The following is a 21,061-nucleotide window of genomic DNA, read 5'->3' as shown; positions in this document are numbered from 1 at the left end:
CATCCACATAATTGACCATATCAACAAGCAAAATAACAAAAATCACATGATTATCTCAATAGAAGCAGAAAAAGCCTTTGATAAAATACAACACCCATTCCTATTGAAAACACTAGAAAGCATAGGAATAGAAGGGTCTTTCCTAAAAATAATAAACAGTATCTATCTAAAACCATCAGCCAACATTATCTGCAATGGGGATAAACTAGATGCATTCCCAATAAGATCAGGAGTGAAACAAGGATGTCCATTATCACCTCTATTATTTAACATTGTACTAGAAACACTAGCAGTAGCAATTAGGGAAGAAAAAGAAATTGAAGGTATTAAAATAGGCAATGAGGAGACCAAGCTATCACTCTTTGCGGATGATATGATGGTCTACTTAAAGAATCCTAGAGAATCAACCAAAAAGCTAGTAGAAATAATCAACAACTTTAGCAAAGTTGCAGGATACAAAATAAACCCACATAAGTCATCAGCATTTCTATGTATTTCCAACACATCTCAGCAGCAAGAATTAGAAAGAGAAATCCCATTCAAAATCACCTTAGACAAAATAAAATACTTAGGAATCTATCTCCCGAGACAAACACAGGAACTATATGATCACAACTACAAAACACTCTTCACACAACTAAAACTAGACTTGAACAATTGGAAAAACATTGACTGCTCATGGATAAGACGAGCCAATCTATCTATTTAGTGCCATACCCATTGAACTTCCAAAAAAATATTTTTTTACTGAATTAGAAAAAACCATAACAAAGTTTATTTGGAAGAACAAAGGATCAAGGATATTCAGTAGAAATAATGAAAAAAAAATACAAAGGAAGGTGGCCTTGCAGTCCCAGATCTCAAACTATACTATAAAGCAGTGGTCATCAAAACAATTTGGTCCTGGCTAAGAGACAGAAAGGAGGACCAATAGAATAGACTTGGGGTAAGTGACCCCAGCAAGACAGTCTATGACAAACCCACAACTTCTGGGATCAAAATCCAGTATTTGACAAAAACTGCTGGGTAAACTGGAAGACAGTGTGGGAGAGATTAGGTTTGGATCAACACGTCACACCCTATACCAAGATAAACTCAGAATGGGTGAATGACTTGAACATAAAAAAGGTAACTATAAGTAAATTAGGTGAACACAAAATAGTATACATAGCAGACCTTTGGGACGGGAAAGATTTTAAAACCAAGCAAGACTTAGAAAGAGTCACAAAATATAAAATCAGTAATTTGATTACATTAAATTAAAAAGTTTTTGTACAAACAAAATCATTGTAATTAAAATCAGAAGGGAAGCAACAAATTGGGAAACAATCTTCATAACAAAAACCTCTGACAGGTCTAATTACTCAAATTTACAAAGAGCTAAATCAATTGTACAAAAAATCAAGCCATTCTCCACCTGATAAATGGGCAAGGGACATGAATAGGCAGTTTTCATCCAACAAAATCAAAACTATTAATAAGCACATGAAAAAGTGCTCTAAATCTCTGATCATCAGAGAAATGCAAATCAAAACAACTCTGAGGTATCACCTCACACCTAGCAGATTGGCTAACATGACAGCAAAGGAAAGTAATGAATGTTGGAGGGGATGTGGCAAAGTTGGGACATTAATTCATTGCTGGTAGAGTTGTGAATTGATCCAACCATTCTGGAGGGCAATTTGGAACTATGCCCAAAGGGCGATAAAAGACTGTCTGCCCTTTGATCCAGCCATAGCACTGCTAGGATTGTACCCCAAAGAGATAATAAGGAAAAAAAAAATTTGTACAAGTATATTCATAGCTGCGCTCTTTGTGTTGGCCAAAAATTGGAAAATGAGGGGATGCCCTTCAATTGGGGAATGGTTGAACAAATTGTGGTATATGTTGGTGATGGAATAAAGTGGAGGAATTCCATGGAGACTGGAACAACCTCCAGGAAGTGATGCAGAGTGAAAGGAGCAGAACCAGGAAAACAATGTACACAGAGACAGATACACTGTGGTATAAGCGAACATAATGGACTTCTCCATTAGTGGCAATGTAATGTCCCTGAACAATCTGCAGGGATGGATCTTGGAGAAAAAACACTATCCACAAGCAGAGGACAACTGTGGGAGTAAAAACACCGGGGAAAAGGAACTGCTTGACTACAGCGGTTGAGGGGACATGACTGAGGAGAGACTCTAAATGAATACCCTAATGCAAATACCAACAACATGGAAATGGGTTCGAATCAAGGACACATGTGACAACCAGTGGAAATGTCGGTCTGCTATAGGTGGGGTGGTGGGAGGCGGGGAGGAGGAAAAGAAAATAATCTTTTTTTTCCAATGAATAATGTTTGAAAATGACCAAATAAAATAATGTTTAAAAGGGAAAAAAAAGAGCTGCTATAATACTTTTATATGTGTGTATGTATACATGTGTATATGCCTTTTCCCTTTTCTTTGATCTCTTTGGGATATAGACTTAGTAGTAGTAATTGAGTCAAAGGCCATGCCCACTTTTATAACCTTTTTGGCATAGTTCTGAATTGTCCTCTATAATAGTTAAAGCAGTTCACAACTCCCCCAACAGTCATTAATGTTCCTGTTTTCCCCCATCCCCTCCAGCATTTGTCATTTCTGATTGGTGAGCTGAGCTCTCTTGAGGTCCTTAGACTCCTTCTATCTGGCCTCCTCAGCTTCTTTGTCCCACTGAAAAGACCTCCAGTGGCCTAGAGTATCAGGAATTACATGTGGGCCCCTCAGGAGTATCTCCCCTTCTGCTGGATGATTCCACCTCAGTGCCTGTCTGCCTTTTGAACTGATCTTGTTGTAACAAACAGCCAGCCCTTTGCCTTTTTAAGGCAACACAAGGAACTTATAAGCCAGACTCCTCTGGCTGGAACTCAAGTTATTCTTTTCTAGCTCTGCCATCATTTTCAGATAATAAAAGGTAAACATTATTTCAAGAATCTTCCTTCTTCTCCTGGAATCAACATCACCCTTGTATTAAGCGGCTTGTCTTGAAGGTTTACCAATAGAAGGATTCAGGAGGGTTGTCATAAGCTGAGGTTGAACAGACTGACTTCATGGAAGTCTGAGGGCCTGATAGGAGGCTGCAGATCTGACTAGAGACAGTAGGGGTCAGGAGAGACCTCACTCTGTACTGCCCAAGAGCTCACTGTATTCTGCTGGGATGGTAGAAACTCCAGGAAAGGAAAACAGGGTTTTCAGAGGTCCAGCCATAGCAAGGGGGGAGCAGGGGATCAAGCCAGAGAAGCAGGAAGCAGACACTCACTTAAGCACATGAGTGGCACAGACAAAGGGGATCTGAGGTCAGGCCCGGCAGATGGAATAAGTATTTGACAAGAGACCAAGGAATCTTACAGGGCTAAGGAGCAGGTGGGAGGTCAGCCAGGAGAGGTCACCACTGGAAGGGAAGCTGGCCTAAAAAGTCACAGGCGAACTACATTCACGTACCTACTGCAGGAAAGGGAGGGGAGTTAGAACATTGCCACAGCATTAGGGGCCTCTCCCCCTTTTTACTTTTTCAATCTAATTTCATTTCGTTGACTTAACAAATGTCCTTCCCTCCTCCTCCACCCCAACTGAAAAAAAAAAACCTTTTATAAAAACTATGCATAGTGAAAGAAAAAAAATTCCCATTCTGGGCCTGCCCAGAAAATATGTGTCTCAGTCTGCATCCTGATCCTTCATCTTGGTTGGGCTGCAGGGCTGCAGGGTTGCTGAGGAGAATCTGGCCAAAAGGTGGAGGCTGTGCCTAGGCACTCATCAACCGACATCATCTCGGGAAGTCTAGCTTGGCCATTTCAACTAATTAAGTTCATTCACCTTATTAGAACTGGTCTTTTAAAGTAAATAAATAGAGCTGGTCTCAGAGCCAGGAAGAACTGAGTTCAAATCCTTCCTCTGATGCATCATCATCCTATCATCCTGGGCATGACAGAAATGGCACATCCTGTCTAATAAGGGCATATTGGCTGTGGAGGGAAACAGACTGAAATATTAAGCCCTCCCAGGAGCCCTGCTTTACTGACCTAGAGTTCAAATTGCTGTAGATTAGTCCAATCATCTAAAGCAATTAGTTAATTTAATTAAGTAAAGCAAAAAATTCTTCTCCAAGTGCCGATTTCCAGATTTAATGAAATAGACTTGATTAAGTTTATAATGACTACTGACTGAAGAAACTCATTCACATCACTTTATGGACATGTAGAATCAATTTTAAATTAAACTTCAGGATTTGTCTTCTGATTATCTTTATGATGAGTCATCTTGCAAGATTTGCTCTATAACTTTTGCAACCCTTACCTTCTGTCTTAGAATCAATACTGAGTATAAGTTCCAAGGCAAAAGAGTGGTAACAGCTAGGCAATGGGGGATAAGTGACTTGTCCAGGGTCATACAGCAAGGAAGTGTCTGAGGTCATATTTGAACCCAGGACCTCCCTAGGTGCCCCTTGTTCTATAACTTTTAATGTACACAGAGTACAAGACTTCTTAAGTGCCTCCTATTTTGCTAGACACCAGACTAAGAACAGCAAAATACAGTCTCTGTTCTCAAGGATACAAAGGAAAAACAACTGTGTATAAACAAAATAGAGGCAGGAGCAGTTGGAGCTGATCTTAGCAAGAATGCCAAAGAATTAGGAGGATCTGGAAAGGCTTCTTCTAGAAGATGGGATTTTAGCTGGTACTTGAAGGGAGCCTTGGAAATAGGAGATCAGAAGGAAAACCTAATTTTCACATAACCTCTACAAAGTAGTAGTTCTTTTTTTTTTCTTAAACCAGAATTAGGCCTCTATAGCTTAGGTGCCAAAAGCCAAAAAAGGTAAATACAAATTTAAAAGAGTGATATCTTTGTGGTCATGTTAGCACAAATTGCATTGGTTTACTATACCAAAAAAGGCCAAGAAATAAAAAACGTTAACAGTGTCGGACTTAAAAAGCCTGAGATTTTATGATCTCTTCTAGACCTTTAAGCACAATGAATTTTAGAGAGCCAAAAAGGGAGGGGGTGGTTAACAGTTTAACATCTTGGAACAGGCCTGTTTGGGGGCCAGCTCCACAAAATTCCCTGTTAACTGGCAGGGCTGTTGTCCCGAGCTAAAAAAGAGGAAACCTGAGGGTGTGCTTGGAGAGGCATGAAGTTCTTTGTGCTGTGGTTTGTGATGTGGTGAAGCCTCTATGGTCTGTGTGGTCTGACATAAAATCTAAGCATTGAACTTAAATGTGATTTCAGGAAACTGCCAGTGTTAGAGAGGACTTCTTAAGAAACTGTTTCCTGAAACTGTGAAGAGGTTTTGGTTATTTAAGGGCAAGTTTGCACTGGCCTATTACCCAATTTCAGAAGTAAACAAGTTTCTGTGGAAAGAATGTTGCCTTCTAAGTCAAAGCCTGGGGTTCAAATTCTGCCTGATGCTTATGACCCATTGTGACCTTGAGCAAAATGCTTACTCTTCCCATGACTCAATTTCCTCATCTTTAAAATAGACTAGATAGCCTCTATGGTCCTTCCTGTTCAACATCTACAGTATAGATATTAACTAGGTGGTGCATTCTTGTTGGACATTGGCTTCTGGACCTCTGTCTCAAGCCACCACAAAGTGGAGTTCACCACTCATCAATATAACTCTGAATAATGTTGCTATCTTATCAAGAAGATTCAGCCCCACACCACTCCCCCCCCAAATTGTTCTACCTTCCTCATACTTTCATTTCACTTAAATGTTAAGCAGTAAATATTAGAACTACACCTCTGCAAAGCAAACTTTGGTGAATTCCCAAAAGAACACCTCATTAAACAGGGCTTTCAAGGCAGCAGTATTTTTCCTGCAAGCACTCAATTTTCCAGGAATGACTCAACATGGTTGAGTTTTCTTTGGAAGTAGTATTATCTCCATATTTCATCTTTCTTCTTTTCTAGCAGGTTTTTTGGAAGGGGGTAAGACTGCTGTTAAATATTCTTTCTGTGGTTCTCATTGTTGGGACATATGGTAAATGAACTAGAATTATAGACACTAAAAGCAAAATTAGACTCAATATCAAAAAAACAGTTTGCTGGTGAGAGGCAGTTGAAATACTGTCAGCAGGTAAATCAGGCTAGACATCTCAGGTGCTCAGAGTCTTGGATTCCATCATTCATTTCTGTGCCAGGAAAAAGTGAGGATAGCACTGTATTAGAAATACATTAAAACCTCATTAGTGTATGATTTGTGAGCTTTCAAACCAGCTGAGCCGGAAGTGTACCTGTGCTTGGCAAGCTCTTTCTTCATAGAGAGAACAAATGAATAGTGTGACTAAGACTAAGAGGGGATGTCACAAACCCCTGAAGCTGGAACTAGCTATTTTTAAGACTCATCTAGGTAGGGAAAAAAATATTCTAATTACAATCAATCATTATCATTTTCAATAAAACAAGGCTTTCAAGAGACTTTGCCAGACAGAGTTCAAAGGATCCTAGATAGTAGGGGCACACACACAGAGCTGAAAGAGAGCCTGATGGCTGGCTTGTACAAACCCCTCATCAAATAGATGAGGAAACTGAGGCTTAGGGAATTATCCAAAATTGTCCAAGATTCCCAAAAGTATGCAGCAGAGGCAAAATTAAAATAACCAAGGGAATGAATTAACTTTGTTGATCTATTCTGATTTGTTACATAAGGTGAAAGGGGGTAAATGTAAATTTCTACTAAAATTATCAGTTCAGACTTTTCAGTTCAATGTAACCCTTACTCCAAAGTCAGGGAAGATTTCTTGTTTTTGTTCCTAAAAGGTACTCTCTCTTCTTCACGTTTTGATGTTGATTAGGCTTAACTATTTTAAATTGTGTGAGCATAAGAATGTACTCCAGGTAAGTATTAGCTGAGAGATGTTTGCCAATGCCCTGAAGCTCTGAAGAAGGCTGGGAAGTGTTAGAAACATTCTGAACACATATCCATAGCTTTTTAAGCACCATCTTTCAAAATCTGGCACTTGAATGCCTTGACTTCTTCAGCTGTTGAGTATGACAGGCATTCTTGTTTTGAGGAAAACACAACTGAGAAGCATAGTTTTCATCCTTCAACATATACAGGTATATAAACCTGAATTTATCATGATCAGATTAAATTAATCTTAAAGAAAGGAGGTTTACAAAAAACATTTGCAGCAGTGCAAGTGCCTTGGAATTGTATTAGGGATGGGATAAGATAAGATAGCTTGAATTGGGCCAGTAACAAGATGTTACACTGTGGGTTGAAAGCCAACAATTAACTCAGAGTAGGGCAGAATCAGGTCTGAGATTAACACACAGACCACTCAGTAACTGGGAAAGTGTTTTAATTAAATGGGGAAAAGTTAAAAAGGAAATAGGGTAACCTTGATACTAATTTCCTCTAACTAAAGTCCCAAGGATCTAAATATCTCCTCATGGAGAGTCTTCACACAGTTGATGGTCTATTCTAATTCTCACCTCAATTACCTAAAATTCCCAGTCTCTGCTCTAGCTAATTCTGCACTAAACCCCCCTTAGTCTGTATTAAAGGGTAGTGGTCTATGGTAAGCTTAGCAGGGCCCAAGGAAAGATCCCAAGTCCGGATGGACTGAGATCTCACACTAACAGCTAACCCTTGACTGGATGTTGAGTCAGGCTAGCTTCAATTCAAAGATATTCTTCTCAGAAACCACAGATTTCTGACAGCAAGGGACAAGTAGCTTGGCAGCAAAGCCTCCTACATGCTTGCAATCATCAAACCCCAGAGAGACTAACAGCTTCTGAGTTTTTCAGCTTAACCCTCTTTTTCAAAATTCCAGAATTCTTTCCCTGTTAGTCTCATGCCTCTATCCTCTGCATCTGTCCCCTGCAGACCATCCTCTCATGCTATAACCAACCCTCTCTTACTTATAACAGAATCCAAATTATTCTGACATTTGATGCCATGACTTTAAATTTTTAAATATTGATTAATAAGTTTCATTCTTAATAAAATAAGTATCCCCTGTCCCTCAGATGGGGAATGACTGAACAAATTGTGGTATAATAATGGTGATGGAATGCTATTGTGCTTTAAGATGATTTCAGAAAGAGCTAGAAAGACCTATATGAACTGATGCAAAGCAAAATAAGTAGAACCAGGAGAACATTATACATAGTAACTCAAATGTTGTGGGATGGTCAAATGTGATAGACTTTGCTACTAACAGCCATACGACGATCCAAGACTGTTCTGAGGGATTTATGAAAAAGAAGGCTATCCACCTCCAGAGAAAGAACTTTTAGAGTAAGAATGGAAGAATGGAATGCAGATGGAAGCATATGATTTATCATTTGATTATGTGTTTTAGTATTTGGGCTTTGTAAGATTATTCACTTTAAAAAATGAATAATATGGAAATGTTTTGTGGGATAATACATGTAGGACCCAGATTGAATTGCTTGCCAGCTCCAAGACTGGGGAGGGAGATAATTTGGATCATATAACTTAGGAAAATTCATGTGGAAATTTATTACAATAAATAAATAAAATATACTTAAAAAATAAAATAAGCATCCCTGAGAGTATCTTCAAAAGTGAGTCCATTATTATCCAATTCAATATGAATCATCCAATTTGCATTTATTAAAATTCCTAGGTACTAATGATTCTAATAAAAAAGAGAATCAGTCCCTGCCCTCAAGGAGCTTCCATTCTACCATGGAAAGGGGGAAGAAACAACATGTGATCAAAAAATTAAACTCAAAGTATTTACAGAGTACTATCAGTGGGAAGACACTAGCAACAACTGTGAGGGCATCAGAAACGGTCTTCTGTAGAAAATCACATTTGATCTAAGTTTTGAAAGGAGCTAGTAAATAAGTAACAAGTGACTAGAGTGCAGGGAAAGAGGAAGAAAAAGGAAAGGAAATGATGTTCAAAACCAGGACAGGAGGAAGGAGTGCAAAGACAGGGAGGTATTGGAAGTGGAATGTTCTATATGGTTAGAAGTAAGTAGACCAATTAGGCTGGAATGTAGACTACATTGGAGGGAATAATATAAGATCATCATGGTATTATTATGGGAAAATATGTACTGTGAATACTGACAAGGAATATATTCAGGCTGCCATACCCAACCAATCAAAAAGTTGGGGGGAAAATTAAGTAAATCCATTGATGTCAAACAATAAGATGATTATGCATCAGGATTGATGAACATTTCTTTGCCAGTCATAACCATGCAATGATGCTTTTTTTAAATTTTGAACTGTTTTTATATTTATGACTTTTTCTATAGCATTGTGTTTAATGTCTAAGTTTATATTTTATTGATGTTTAGTTACTGAATTATAGCCTCATTTCTTAGTTATGTACCTTGATGTAAAATTAGTGTAAGCATAAGCAATTATGGAATGCAATCCAATAACAGTTTTAATGTGTAATTTATATAAGCCTTGTTTTTTAAAAGTAGGGTACTTGAAGGAAATATGACTACAAAAGGAAATTTGGGGTGCTTTGCTATTATGTTAAGAGGATTCAGCATGCATTTCTACAACCATTCCTAAATTAGCACAGAATTAGCTATTTGTGTTATTAGTCTAAAATAAAAGGTGCTCTTAGGGGCACACTGGACTTGGAATCAGGAAGACTCATCTTCATTAGTTCAAACCCAGCTTCAGACACTTACGAGTTGTATGACCCAGATGAGTCACTTAACCTTATTTGCCTCAGTTCCTTCTTCTGTATAATGAGCTGGAGAAGAAAATGGCAAACTACTCCAATATCTCTTCCATGAAAGCCCCAAAAGGGGAACATGAAGAGTTATATATGACTGAAAATGACTAAACAACAACAATTCTTAATTTTCAGATTTTATTATACACCTCCTTTTTTATTCAGTAGCAAAATTGACTTGCATTATTCTAAATGTTGACTACATCTTTAAAATAAAATTTCTTTAAAAGAAAACAAATAAACACTTGCATACAAACAAAAAAAATCCCAATGATTATAGACTGCTTTTTAATTTTAGACAAGCCAGATTTTGGAGTGGAGAGTAAAGGGAGGAGTGTAGACTGTATTGGAATCAATATGGTATATACTTTTTTTCTGACTCATATCAAAAGCTACAGGGTCATTTTGCCACTTGGGCAGAATCCAGCCTTGTAAAATATCTGCTAACCTAGGACCATTTATGCTGAGTGACAAAAGAATATAAATTTAACCAACTGTGCATTGCCAAGGACTATAGTGTACATTTTCTGGGCTATTAAATTTTATTGTATTTGCTCACAAGACTAGTATTGTCTTATACCAAAACCTTTTTTTCTTAAATGATCTATAAATTCTCTGTCTGTATTGTAACATGAGAGGCAATATGACAGAGTGAATAGTCAGAAATACATGGGTTTAAATAATGCCTATAATAAAGACCAACTGTGTATGCCTGTGGGTAAGTTGAACATAACCTCTCAAAGTTCCCAGGCAATATGCAGAGATTCTAATTTACAGCCTGGTGGCTAATCTGCATTGGTGGATGGAGATCTGACAACAAGAGGTCCCCATGCCAATGAAATCACAAATCTGGATTTTCTCTCCCACCCTACCCCCATGCCACCCCACCCCAAAAACACATGACACCAAAACTGATGAGTACAGGGTTAAGGTTATTTCTTGGTGCATTAATATTCAAGAATATTTCACTACCTAAATCTGGATCAAATACACTTGGGTTGAATTTGTGATTGGCATGGCAAATAAATGGACACCTAAAATATCAGTCTTCTTTTCTTTCCCCTTTCATTTGATAGGTGGGTGCTCCATATGGAGAGGGAAGGCTGCACAGTAAGATAATTAGCCATTCTGTAAGGGTGGAATTCCTTGGATCAGTTCATTGAACCTGTCATCAGATCAGTTGTTTGGCCTCATGGTCACCAAAAGATGAGCTGATTGAATGAATTCTTCACATTTCAGCTGGTTGTACTAGATCATACCTCCATGGTCAACATCTCAGTGCTTATACTACAGATGTTCCAAATCTGTTTTCACAGAGATGAAAACATTTCACACTGGGTGCATTATTTTGATTAACTATCAGAGTTAAATGTCTGAAATGTAATTAGAAAGTGTATTTGACTCACTGTGGAAGGGAATGGTTTAAGAAGGGGAAAAAAATGAACATATTTATCTTCTGTTCTTCCTTTCTCCCACACAAGGCAACAACAAAGACAGTGTAGGTTATGTTTTCTCCCCCCTTGGTTGTATTTGTTAATTGCTTTATTTCTCAGGATAAGTCAGTGATGGAGCTAGGAGTAGAACCTATAAATTCTGCCTTTGTCTACAGAGCATTGCTTCAGAATCCTAAAATAAGAGTAACCACACACGAGAGCTGACAATCACAGCCAGTATTTATGTGCTTTAAAGTGCTCACAAAGCACTGTACATGTTAATTGATTTTATCCTCACAACAATTCTGGGAGAATGGAGCTATTGTTATTTTCATTTTACAGTTGAGAAACTAATGTTGGGAGAAAGATAGCCCCCATGTCTACAGGCATATATGCCTTCTTCTTGGTTCAGGGGTACCAGACTTGTCTTGGGTTTTAGAGGAGTCCCTGGATTTTGATGTGTGGTCAGTCCTTGAGTGTGCATTTGCAGCTCCAGAATAGCTTGGGAGTTTTGACTTACAAAAACAGAACTTAAAAGTGTATGTGGAATGAGTAAGGGCTAAACAAATTATTTTACATGAATGTAATGGAATATAACTGTGCTATAAGAGAACATGAAGAATTCAGAGAATTCTGAAATAAGAGCAAGGAAAAGAATGTATAACAGTGATTGAAACAGTGTAAAGGAAAGGAGTGAAAAGATGAAACTAAATGCTATATAATTATAGTTAGTAAACTTGGCCCTGGAAAAACAGATGGAGGATCATGGGTGGGAAATATTGTTTATGATGTAAGATGCAGTCAGTGACTTGGTTGGTTTTGCCAGACTTTTTTTTACTATAATCTTCAATCTGTTGCTTGGTTGGGGAGGCACAAAGAATTCTATTAGAAATTAGTCATATGAAAACAAAACTTAACCCTGTAAAGTTGTTTAACTCAGTGGCCTTTATTTTTTTCATCATGTACTAGAGATGAAAACTTGGTGAGTTATAGTTGGGGGGAAATTCAGAGATGTTGCACCAGGAAGTAAGCAAAGGAAAGAAACTGAATCTTGAGCCCCTCCCCTATACTACTTCCTGTTTCTTCCTTCCCAACTGTCTTGATGAAGATTTTCTCACAGATGGTAAGTTGTAAATTTTCCCACTAATAACCAATCCTACAAACTAGTACTTTAACTAAAGAATCTTTTATTCTTTAGGGAGAAGTGGGTAAGATGAGGCTGGGGAAAGAGGGAAATTAGGGTCTCCCTAATTCTAAACTATCTTGTTAATTGAAAGCTTTGAAATAAAGTCACTTCAGAAAACAAAAAATATGTCCCCCTAAGGGTAGATAATAACAGCACTGCTAACAAGTCTCTTCTGGGCAAAGCCAGATATCTCTTCAGCTCACAGTATAAGTAGAAGGCAATGGTCAGAGAGGAGATGAAGGGGATCTGTCCTCCACCTTCAGGCAGAAGCAGCCAAGTCAATTCCCAGGCAGCTGGAGTCCTAACCTTTCCTTCAAGCTTCCATTGGAACAGTCTCTCCCTTCACCAGATGATTTGTGTGTTCCAAATGTTCTGAGCTCTCATTACTTTGCAGATCCAACTTTTTGTCTTTGCCCATGCTTCTTCACTCACACAATCACCAATACATGTTTCAGTATTTTCAAGGGTTCATCAGTGGCAATAGTTTTCATTTCCCTCACTTCTTCACACCTACCCAAAGTAGGGAGGTCAATAGCTATTCTTCCCCAGGAGGGGAAAGGAATCCCAGTGGAGCACTTTAGTGTCTCAAGTAACTTTAATGATTAATATCAGCCCCTTGAAGAGGTTAGTAACTACCTTCATATGATGTTAATAATTTCTCTATGTGCAAGTCTGGTATTAAGCTAAGTCTAGCTCAGACCATGGAATCATTTCAGATTCAGCCATGAAGCCTGATATGGTGGTGGTGTTAAAGCTGCTGATAGCACCTCTAAACTTTTAATGAAAAAAAGTCTAAAGGTCTTCTTCAGATCTTCCTATTTAGGTAGGTCTTGTCCATAGAACTTCAAGAATTTCTGGAAGGAAGATTTAACAGCAAAGGATGATTTTCTGGCCCTTGGGCTTTATTTAACAAGTTTGGTAAGGCAACAAAATTTCATTCATTATTTTAGCTATTATATTCAACAATTTGCCTTGAGATCCTTTCAGTAGAACCATACACACTTAATCAGATCATTCCTCAGTGCATATCTGAGCCTGCTCCTGCCACATACCTGTCTAATTGTGACTTTAATTTCTACAAGTTTGTGTAATCCTAATTCAGCCCATGACATCTTAGAATCCCAGCTCTTTGTTATATATTTAATCTTCTCTTTTTAATCTTTCATTACTGTCACTTCAGGGGTGTGTTTTCCTAATTTTATTTTACATAGAGTGTAAATATTATTTGCTTTCATAGAAATCATTGAACTAAGGTTGTTCTCTTGTCCATGACTACTTTGAGGACAGTACGAACTGCATCTAGGTAATACAGCAAAACTTCTCTAAATCTTGGATCATTCATACGAGTAGTTCTTGTTATTCTGTTCAGACTAAGTAAGTAAACTCACTGCTCCACTTCAAAGATTATATGAGCTGGGGGAGACAAGAACTAATGGGAGTCAGCTGGCTAAAGTTTCCCATCACTTTAGGAAGATCAGTTTGACATCAGAATGGAGGATACACTGGAAATGGGGAAGGCTATTGCAACAGTACAGGCGTGAGATGATGAGGGCCTGCACAAACATGCAATGTCAGAAAGGGACAAATACAAGAGAGATCATAAAGGTAGAAGCAATAGGATTTGGCAATTAATTGAATATGGGCATAAGAGAGAATAGGAGTTGAAAATAAGAGAACCTAGGTTGCAAGCCTTGGTGACTAGAAGAATGAAGGTGTCCTCAGCAATAATAGAAAAGTTGAGAAGGATAATGAGTTCAGTTTTAAACATGTTAAGGTTAAGTCTTTGAGGAATCTAGTTCAAAATGACCAGTACACCTACAGACATACATATACATAGATACACATAGACACATCTTTTCAAGGAAGAAGTATTAATTCAGTATTTTCTCCCAAGAAGTTTCTATAAGGTCTCCTCTATCTGTGTGTTCTGACTTTGATTTAAAGTTATTGAGTTTGAGCAATAAAAAAGCAAAATTACAAATGAGAAGAACTTGGTCCAAGGTTTATTTGGGGTTCAAAGTTTGTTTATAGGCAACTAAAATGAAATAGAGAGCAAAGAATTTTCTGCACCATCTATTCAATTACTCAGCTGTAATCCTTGGGGTTTCTTAGGATCTTTGGGACTCATTTTACTCCTTAATGGATTATTTTTTCTGGGTTTATTCTAATAATTGTGCCTTTTTTCTCCACTACAGATTATCTGAGTGGACAGAGCTAAAGACCTGTAACCCAAACATATGCCATGAAAAACAATAGTAGAAAAAATAATAGAATTTGGTTTTCTCTTTATAGATTACTAAACTCTAATTACAAGATCTATGCCCAGATTTTATTCATGCCTTTTTCCAGTAAATTCTTTTAAAATATCTCATGTAATTGCACTGAAATTTACAGCTTGCAAAATTACTAGTTTATACATTGCTGTTTTTACTTTTCTCCCTCAAGAACTTTCTCAGATTCCTTCAAATCACATAAAATAACTTTTATGCTTGCTTTGTTTATTGGTTCCAAATAATTGAATTTTGTACCCAAATACAGAGCCAGAGAGAAGTAGGATAGAGTGGGATAGTAGAAAGAATAGTAGACTTGCACCCAGGAGACCTAGGTTTGCATCCTGACTTTGCTAATTACTAGTCCCTTAAGCCTCAGGTTCCTCATTTATAAAGTGAGAATAATATCTTCTTCACAAGAGACTTGGGAGAAAATAAGATCATGTATTTAAAGCATTTTATAAAAATAAAGTGCTATCTATTCAAATGACTTATTACTATTGGAACTACATGATGGTCTTGGAAAAATATAATATTACAACCTGGTGAATTTTCCTCATTAATATGAACAAATCATGAAGATGATGATGATGATGATGATGAACAAATCATGAAGATGATGACGACGACGATGATGATGATGATGATGACGACGACAATGGTTTATTTAACCCTTTCTGTTAAAAAAACATTTTATTTCATTTCATTTTATCTTCTCAACATCTGGATAAAGTATTATTTCATATTATTATTTCATTTTATCTTCTCAACACCTGGATAAAGTATATACTATTATGATCCTTGTCTTATAGGTAAGCAGACAGGCTGATATGTTAAGTGAATTGTCCAGGGTCACAGTCAGTGAGTGTCTGAGGCTCCAAGTCCATTACTTATCCATTATATCACCTAGCTTCCTCATGATATTCCAGATGATATTGCCACGTCATCTATAAGGTGTCCTTTGGAATGTTCTAATAGTAAATACTTAAAGAATAATGAGAAAATGTAGAGACTTGGAGATTCCTAAGATGTCAGCCTTTGCTGCTAGTTATAAATTTTTTTCATTAAATGGAAATCATGTCTATGTAATCAAGATATCATCAAATTATCACTATAAGAGAAGAATGAATATATCACCAAATTTTGGTTTTGTTTCCTAGGTGGCTTTGCATGCTTGTGGAGTGGCCACAGACATGGTGATTGAGCATTGCACCAAGGCCCGAGCTGCCTTTGTCACATGCCCTTGCTGTTATGGTTTCATTCAGCACACCCTGAAGTTTACATTTCCACAAAGGTAAAATTGGGAGACCAAGGTCAGATAAAAGCCTGGAGCTTTTTTTATGTGGGTTTTTTTTAAAGATAATCCCTTCAAACAGGAACTTAATTTGCTGTAAATCATTTCTATTTGAATTTAGAACAAAATAATAATTGGCAACCAATTATTAATTAACCATCTTTGGTCCCTCCTATAGAAAAAAAAATGTGCCAGCTCAGTGGAGGTTGAAGTGGTTCTTACATTTTTTTATCTGACATGTGTTATTTTTGCCTGAAAAGACATAACTGAAAATACTTAGGAGTACATACGGAAGTGGGCAGCTGATTGTCTCAGTGGATTGAAAGCCAAGCCTAGAGACAAAAGGTCCTAAATTTAAATCTGACCTCAGACACTTTCTAGCTGTGTGAAGTAGCTGAGCAAGTCATTTAACCTCAATTTCCTAGCCCTTACCATTCTTCTGCCTTGAAACTGACACACACGATTGATTCTAAGCTGGAAGGTAAGGGTTTAATAAATATTTTAAGTACATACTTAAAATAAAAAACTGACATTATTTGTAACAGATAAATTTCAGAAGTTTTCCCACTGTGATGAATAGTAAAATAAGGATGTCCATTGTCACTGTTATTTGACAGAGACCTAGCTAGAAATGCTAAATGCCAGCTGTAACAATAAGACATGATAAACTAATTTAAGAAATAAAAACAGGCAAAAAGAAAACAAAATTATTCTTACTTGAAGATTATCTGAAGTTGCTACGTAGCTCCCAATAGAAAGGGTAACAGCCCCAGAGTTCAGATTTAGACACATTTTCTGGATGTGACCAGTGCCAAAATTTGTTTTGTTTGACTATTCATACTTTTGTTTTCCTGTTGTTAGTTTCCCCCTGCCCCTATAAGAAGTATAGAGGAAAGTAGAAGGAAGATAAAGATTTTTCATTTAAAAAACTTAAATTTAAAAATTTTTGAAGATAATATGAGGATTAACTTAGGAAGCATTAGTGAAACAATGAAAAATTAAGAAAATAATTTCAGTAAAATAACAGAAGACAAGATATGACCCTGAAAACCATCAGTTTATTAGATTAGGAGGGTGGAAAATGTTAAAAATGTATTTATAACACTATTAAAACCCATGAAGAAGAGACGGGATGAGAAATTCCATTTAAGATGCTTTCTACTTGGGAATTTACTGACCAAAACACTCAACAGGACAACCTAAATAACTGGAGCATTCATTGTTTACAGTTGAGCCATACTAACAATTAATATTGTAATACTACTAAAACTATTATACAAATTTAGTTCTATACCAGGAAAAATGCTAAAAACATACTTTATAGAATTAAAGAAAATAATAACAAAACTCATTTGGATTTCTAAAGCGTCAAGAAGATCAAGGGATAAAATGGAGAAAAAGGTAGAAAGGAGAGAAGGTTGGCATCAGATTTCAAACCAAAAAACTTGACAGTAATTATCACTTGATACTGAATTAAAAAAACAAACAAACAGAAAATTAGTTCAAAGGAGCTGACTAGAACATCTAAAAACAAACATTCTGAGCTGACTGAAAACAGCAACAACACCAGCTAGTAAGGAAAGGATTCTTTACTTAATAACTGCTGGAAAAACTGGAAAAGAGAGTGATGAAAACTAGGTCTTGTGAAGATAGGATTAATTCTCCCCTTGTCTACTTTTAGGTAATCTAATCAAGAACTTAAAGTACCCCTGCTTACCATTAAGTATGAGAGTTCACAAGTCACTTGCAAGAATAAGCTCACACCTCCAAAGGCCACTGAACCCCCACTCGACCCTACCCCCATCCCCACAATGCTAGGCAAATTGAAAGACTGCAATTGGTTTCTGTGAAGGGGGAATGACAGGAAGTGATGTGGAAAAAAAGAGCATAAAAGAAGAGATCAGCATGGTCTAGGGAGCAATTCCTCTCCTGGTGTTTGGAGTGAGTGGCTGAGACTCCAGCCTTGGCTTTGGAGGAAGCTGTGTTGGTGGAACTCCAGGACTTCTGACTAAGGATTACCAGGAAATCCACATAGAGATAGGGACTTGGGAAAACCCTTGCCAGAGCTGAACCAGACTTCACTGGAGAGTGCTGGTAGGCTTATTGGGACTCTGTCTATCTACATTTTATACTTTCACTCTTTCCACCTCTTTGTAAATAAAAGCTGCTAAAAGTCATTTTGACTTAAACTATAATATTTTAAAATTGATGACCACAATATTACTTTATAACTTATAAATTATATATAATTTAGTATAGAACCTGAATTTAAACTCTTACAATCTTTATTAGCATCATATGGCTTCTATCACAAAATCCAAATGGACAAATTCTCTTAAAACAAATTTATACCACAAAAAATAAAATTTAGAGAATGGAAAATGATATAATCAGACAAAATACATAATAACCAGATCCAGGACAAAAAAAGAAAAAGATTTTTTTCCCCACTTTTTAATACAGCCCTGATTTCATCAATGCAAAGAATTCTTAATATGAAAACTTCCTCTGTTGATGAAGATTGGCAGTTTATCTGTAATTTAAAGCTTCTAATTTCCTATGACAGTGGGGGTTAAAGTGACCTGCCCCTGATCACACAAAAAGATCATAAGAGAAAAAGAATCAACTGCTCTGATTATATAAAATTTACAAAGCTTTTGCACAGATGAAATCAGTTCAGCTAGAATCAAGAGAAAAGATGCAGATCAGAAAAGAAGTTTGCATTAAATGTATTTGAGAAAAGTCTGACTTACAAAATCTTTAAAGAATTAATAGAAATCTTCAAGATTAAGCACCAGTCTCAATAAATTAATAAAGGATAAGAACAGTATTTTTTTTTTAAATCTAAACTTATCAAAATCACCTACTAATGTTTAAAATGACTCCTCAGGAAAGTGAAAATTAAAACAATTCTGTGTATCACCTCTCCCCTTGTAGGGTACCAGTGGACCTATCAGATGGGAAAGTTTTCTCTTGAGATCTTAAAGGACTGCCTTCCCCTGCTGGTGGAACTCTTATTGGCCCTGGCATTCCAGGAACCAGTACGGTTCTGTGACTACTGAACTGGGCATACTCTTGGCCTAGAGATTCCACTACTGGGATTATATCCCACAGAGGTTGATTACAGAAAGAAAAAACCCTTATATAGAAAAACATTCATCCCAGTAAAGTCAAATGCATGCTCAGGGATTGGAGGTATGGTGAAACAAATAGTAGTGTCTCTAAGTGATATAGATAGAGCCCTGAACCTGGAATCAGGAGGCCTGGTGACCCTGGGCAAGTTACTGAATTCAGTTTCTTCATCTGTAAAATGGAAAGAATAATAGCATCTACCTCAGCATTATTGTTAGAAACAAGAAAGACAATTTATGTACTTTGCAAACCTTAAAAGTGTTATACAAATAGTAGGTAGTAGCAGTAGTAGTAGTAGTAGTAGTAGTAGTAGTAGTAGTAGTAGTAGTAGTAGTAGTAGTAGTAGTAGTAGTAGTAGTAGTAGTGGCAGTAGAAGAGCGATGACTGAAGAACTCAGACTAACATGGAAGATCCTTCTGAAGAGATATAGGGTGTAGAAAGTGGAGTTGAGACAAGATGTGAAATGACAGTCACCATGGAGATGTAATGAATCTCTGGTTAAATCCAGCAGTCGGCATTAGCTCTGTTATACCAGCATATGGAGTAATAATAATAATAGCTAACATTTCCAGGACTTCACAAATAATGTCTTCTGTGAACATCACAAGGACCTCAGAGATGAGAGCTATTACTGTCCCATTTTACAGATGAGGGAAACATAGCAGTTAGAAGTTGCATGACTTGCAAGATCGCACAGCCAGTAAGCCAGGTGCACTATGACCCCAAATCCAAGTTTATGATCTGAAGAGATTGAATCAATGTGATATGTAATAAGAAAAAAATGTTTAAACTTCTTATTAAATAAAAACACTCAGTAAGACTATACTCAGTAAGGATCTGTAGGGTTAGCTCTCCAAGTCCCAGTCCCTGGGGATGCATTGAAGTTCATTAACAACAGTCACCCCTGAAGTAATAAAACTCATCAAGAATAAATAAAGAATAAAAAATAAAGATATGAAATGACATAATATATGATATGCATAGTAGTAGTAGTAGTAGTCTCTCGGTGACCGAGAATGACTATTGTCTTTGTGGTGCAGTTTTATCTACGGTGTACCCTCATGTGGCTTTGGAGTCCAAAGGCTGAGGCGCACAGTTTGTGGCACATGGGCCTGGGACGCCAGTTGTTACGGGAGGTGCGGTTGTGGCCTGGTGTCGGCGTTCACGCACAGCGGCAAGACGTCGATGTCGCTCATCTTCAAAGGTGGTGGCATGGTGAATGTGGGTTCGCCAGCTGCTTCTGTCAGAGGCAGCGAGTTCTAGTTGCTTTGGTGTCATGCCAGCCCACTTCAGGTTGGACTTTAGCTGATCCTTGAATCTTTTCTTTGGTCGGCCTTGTTTCCTGAGTCCAGCTGACAGTTCACCGTAGAATACCTGTCTTGGTATTCGCTGTGGGTCCATGTGGATGACGTGTCCAGACCATCGTAGCTGGGTCTTGAGGACCAGGACTTCGATGCTGGTGGAGTTGGCTCTGTCGAGGACTTCCTGATTGGTGATTCGGTCCTGCCATTGGATCCTCATGATTGACTGGAGGGAGCGTTGGTGGAATTGCTCCAGCTGCTTCATGTGCTTCCGGTACAGTGTCCATGTCTCACAACCATACAGGAACGAGCTGAGGACCACTGCGTTGTACACTTTGAGCTTCGTCGCAGTGCTTACACCTCTGTGTTGGAGGACTTTGGAGCGCAGCCGCCCGAGTGCCTGGCTGGCCTTTTGGATCCTGGCATTAATCTCGTGGTCTAGGGACCCCTCATTGGCGATGGTGCTGCCCAGGTACTTGAAAGTGTTGATGTTAGAAAGCTGCGTGCTGTCAATTGTAATGCACGGCTGGTTCGTTGGCCTCCCTGGTGCAGGTTGGAACAGCACCTCTGTTTTGCTGAGGCTGATAGTCAGGCCAAACAGTTTTGTTGTGGTGGAGAACCTGTCCACGATGGTTTGGAGATGATTTTCTTGGTGGGCCATGAGAGCACAGTCATCTGCAAAGAGAACTTCTAGGATGAGTCTCTCTGTTGTCTTTGTTTTTGCAGTCAGGCGGCGAAGGTCAAAT

At 37.8% G+C, this 21,061-nt stretch overlaps 1 protein-coding gene across 1 annotated transcript in view; it reads left to right on the top strand.

Annotated features, from left to right (window-relative positions):
• GSTCD (glutathione S-transferase C-terminal domain containing) overlaps window positions 1-21,061 on the top strand; it is a 208,228-nt gene that overhangs the window by 171,629 nt on the left and 15,538 nt on the right. Inside the window, exon 9 of the mRNA XM_001367182.4 lies at window positions 15,749-15,882. Coding sequence (XP_001367219.1) covers window positions 15,749-15,882 — 134 coding nt within the window. The remainder of the gene's footprint in view (window positions 1-15,748; window positions 15,883-21,061) is intronic.

Source organism: Monodelphis domestica, chromosome 6 (assembly GCF_027887165.1).
Source record: "Monodelphis domestica isolate mMonDom1 chromosome 6, mMonDom1.pri, whole genome shotgun sequence".
Lineage (NCBI taxonomy): Eukaryota > Metazoa > Chordata > Mammalia > Didelphimorphia > Didelphidae > Monodelphis > Monodelphis domestica.
This window is presented reverse-complemented; position numbering and strand designations above follow the sequence as displayed.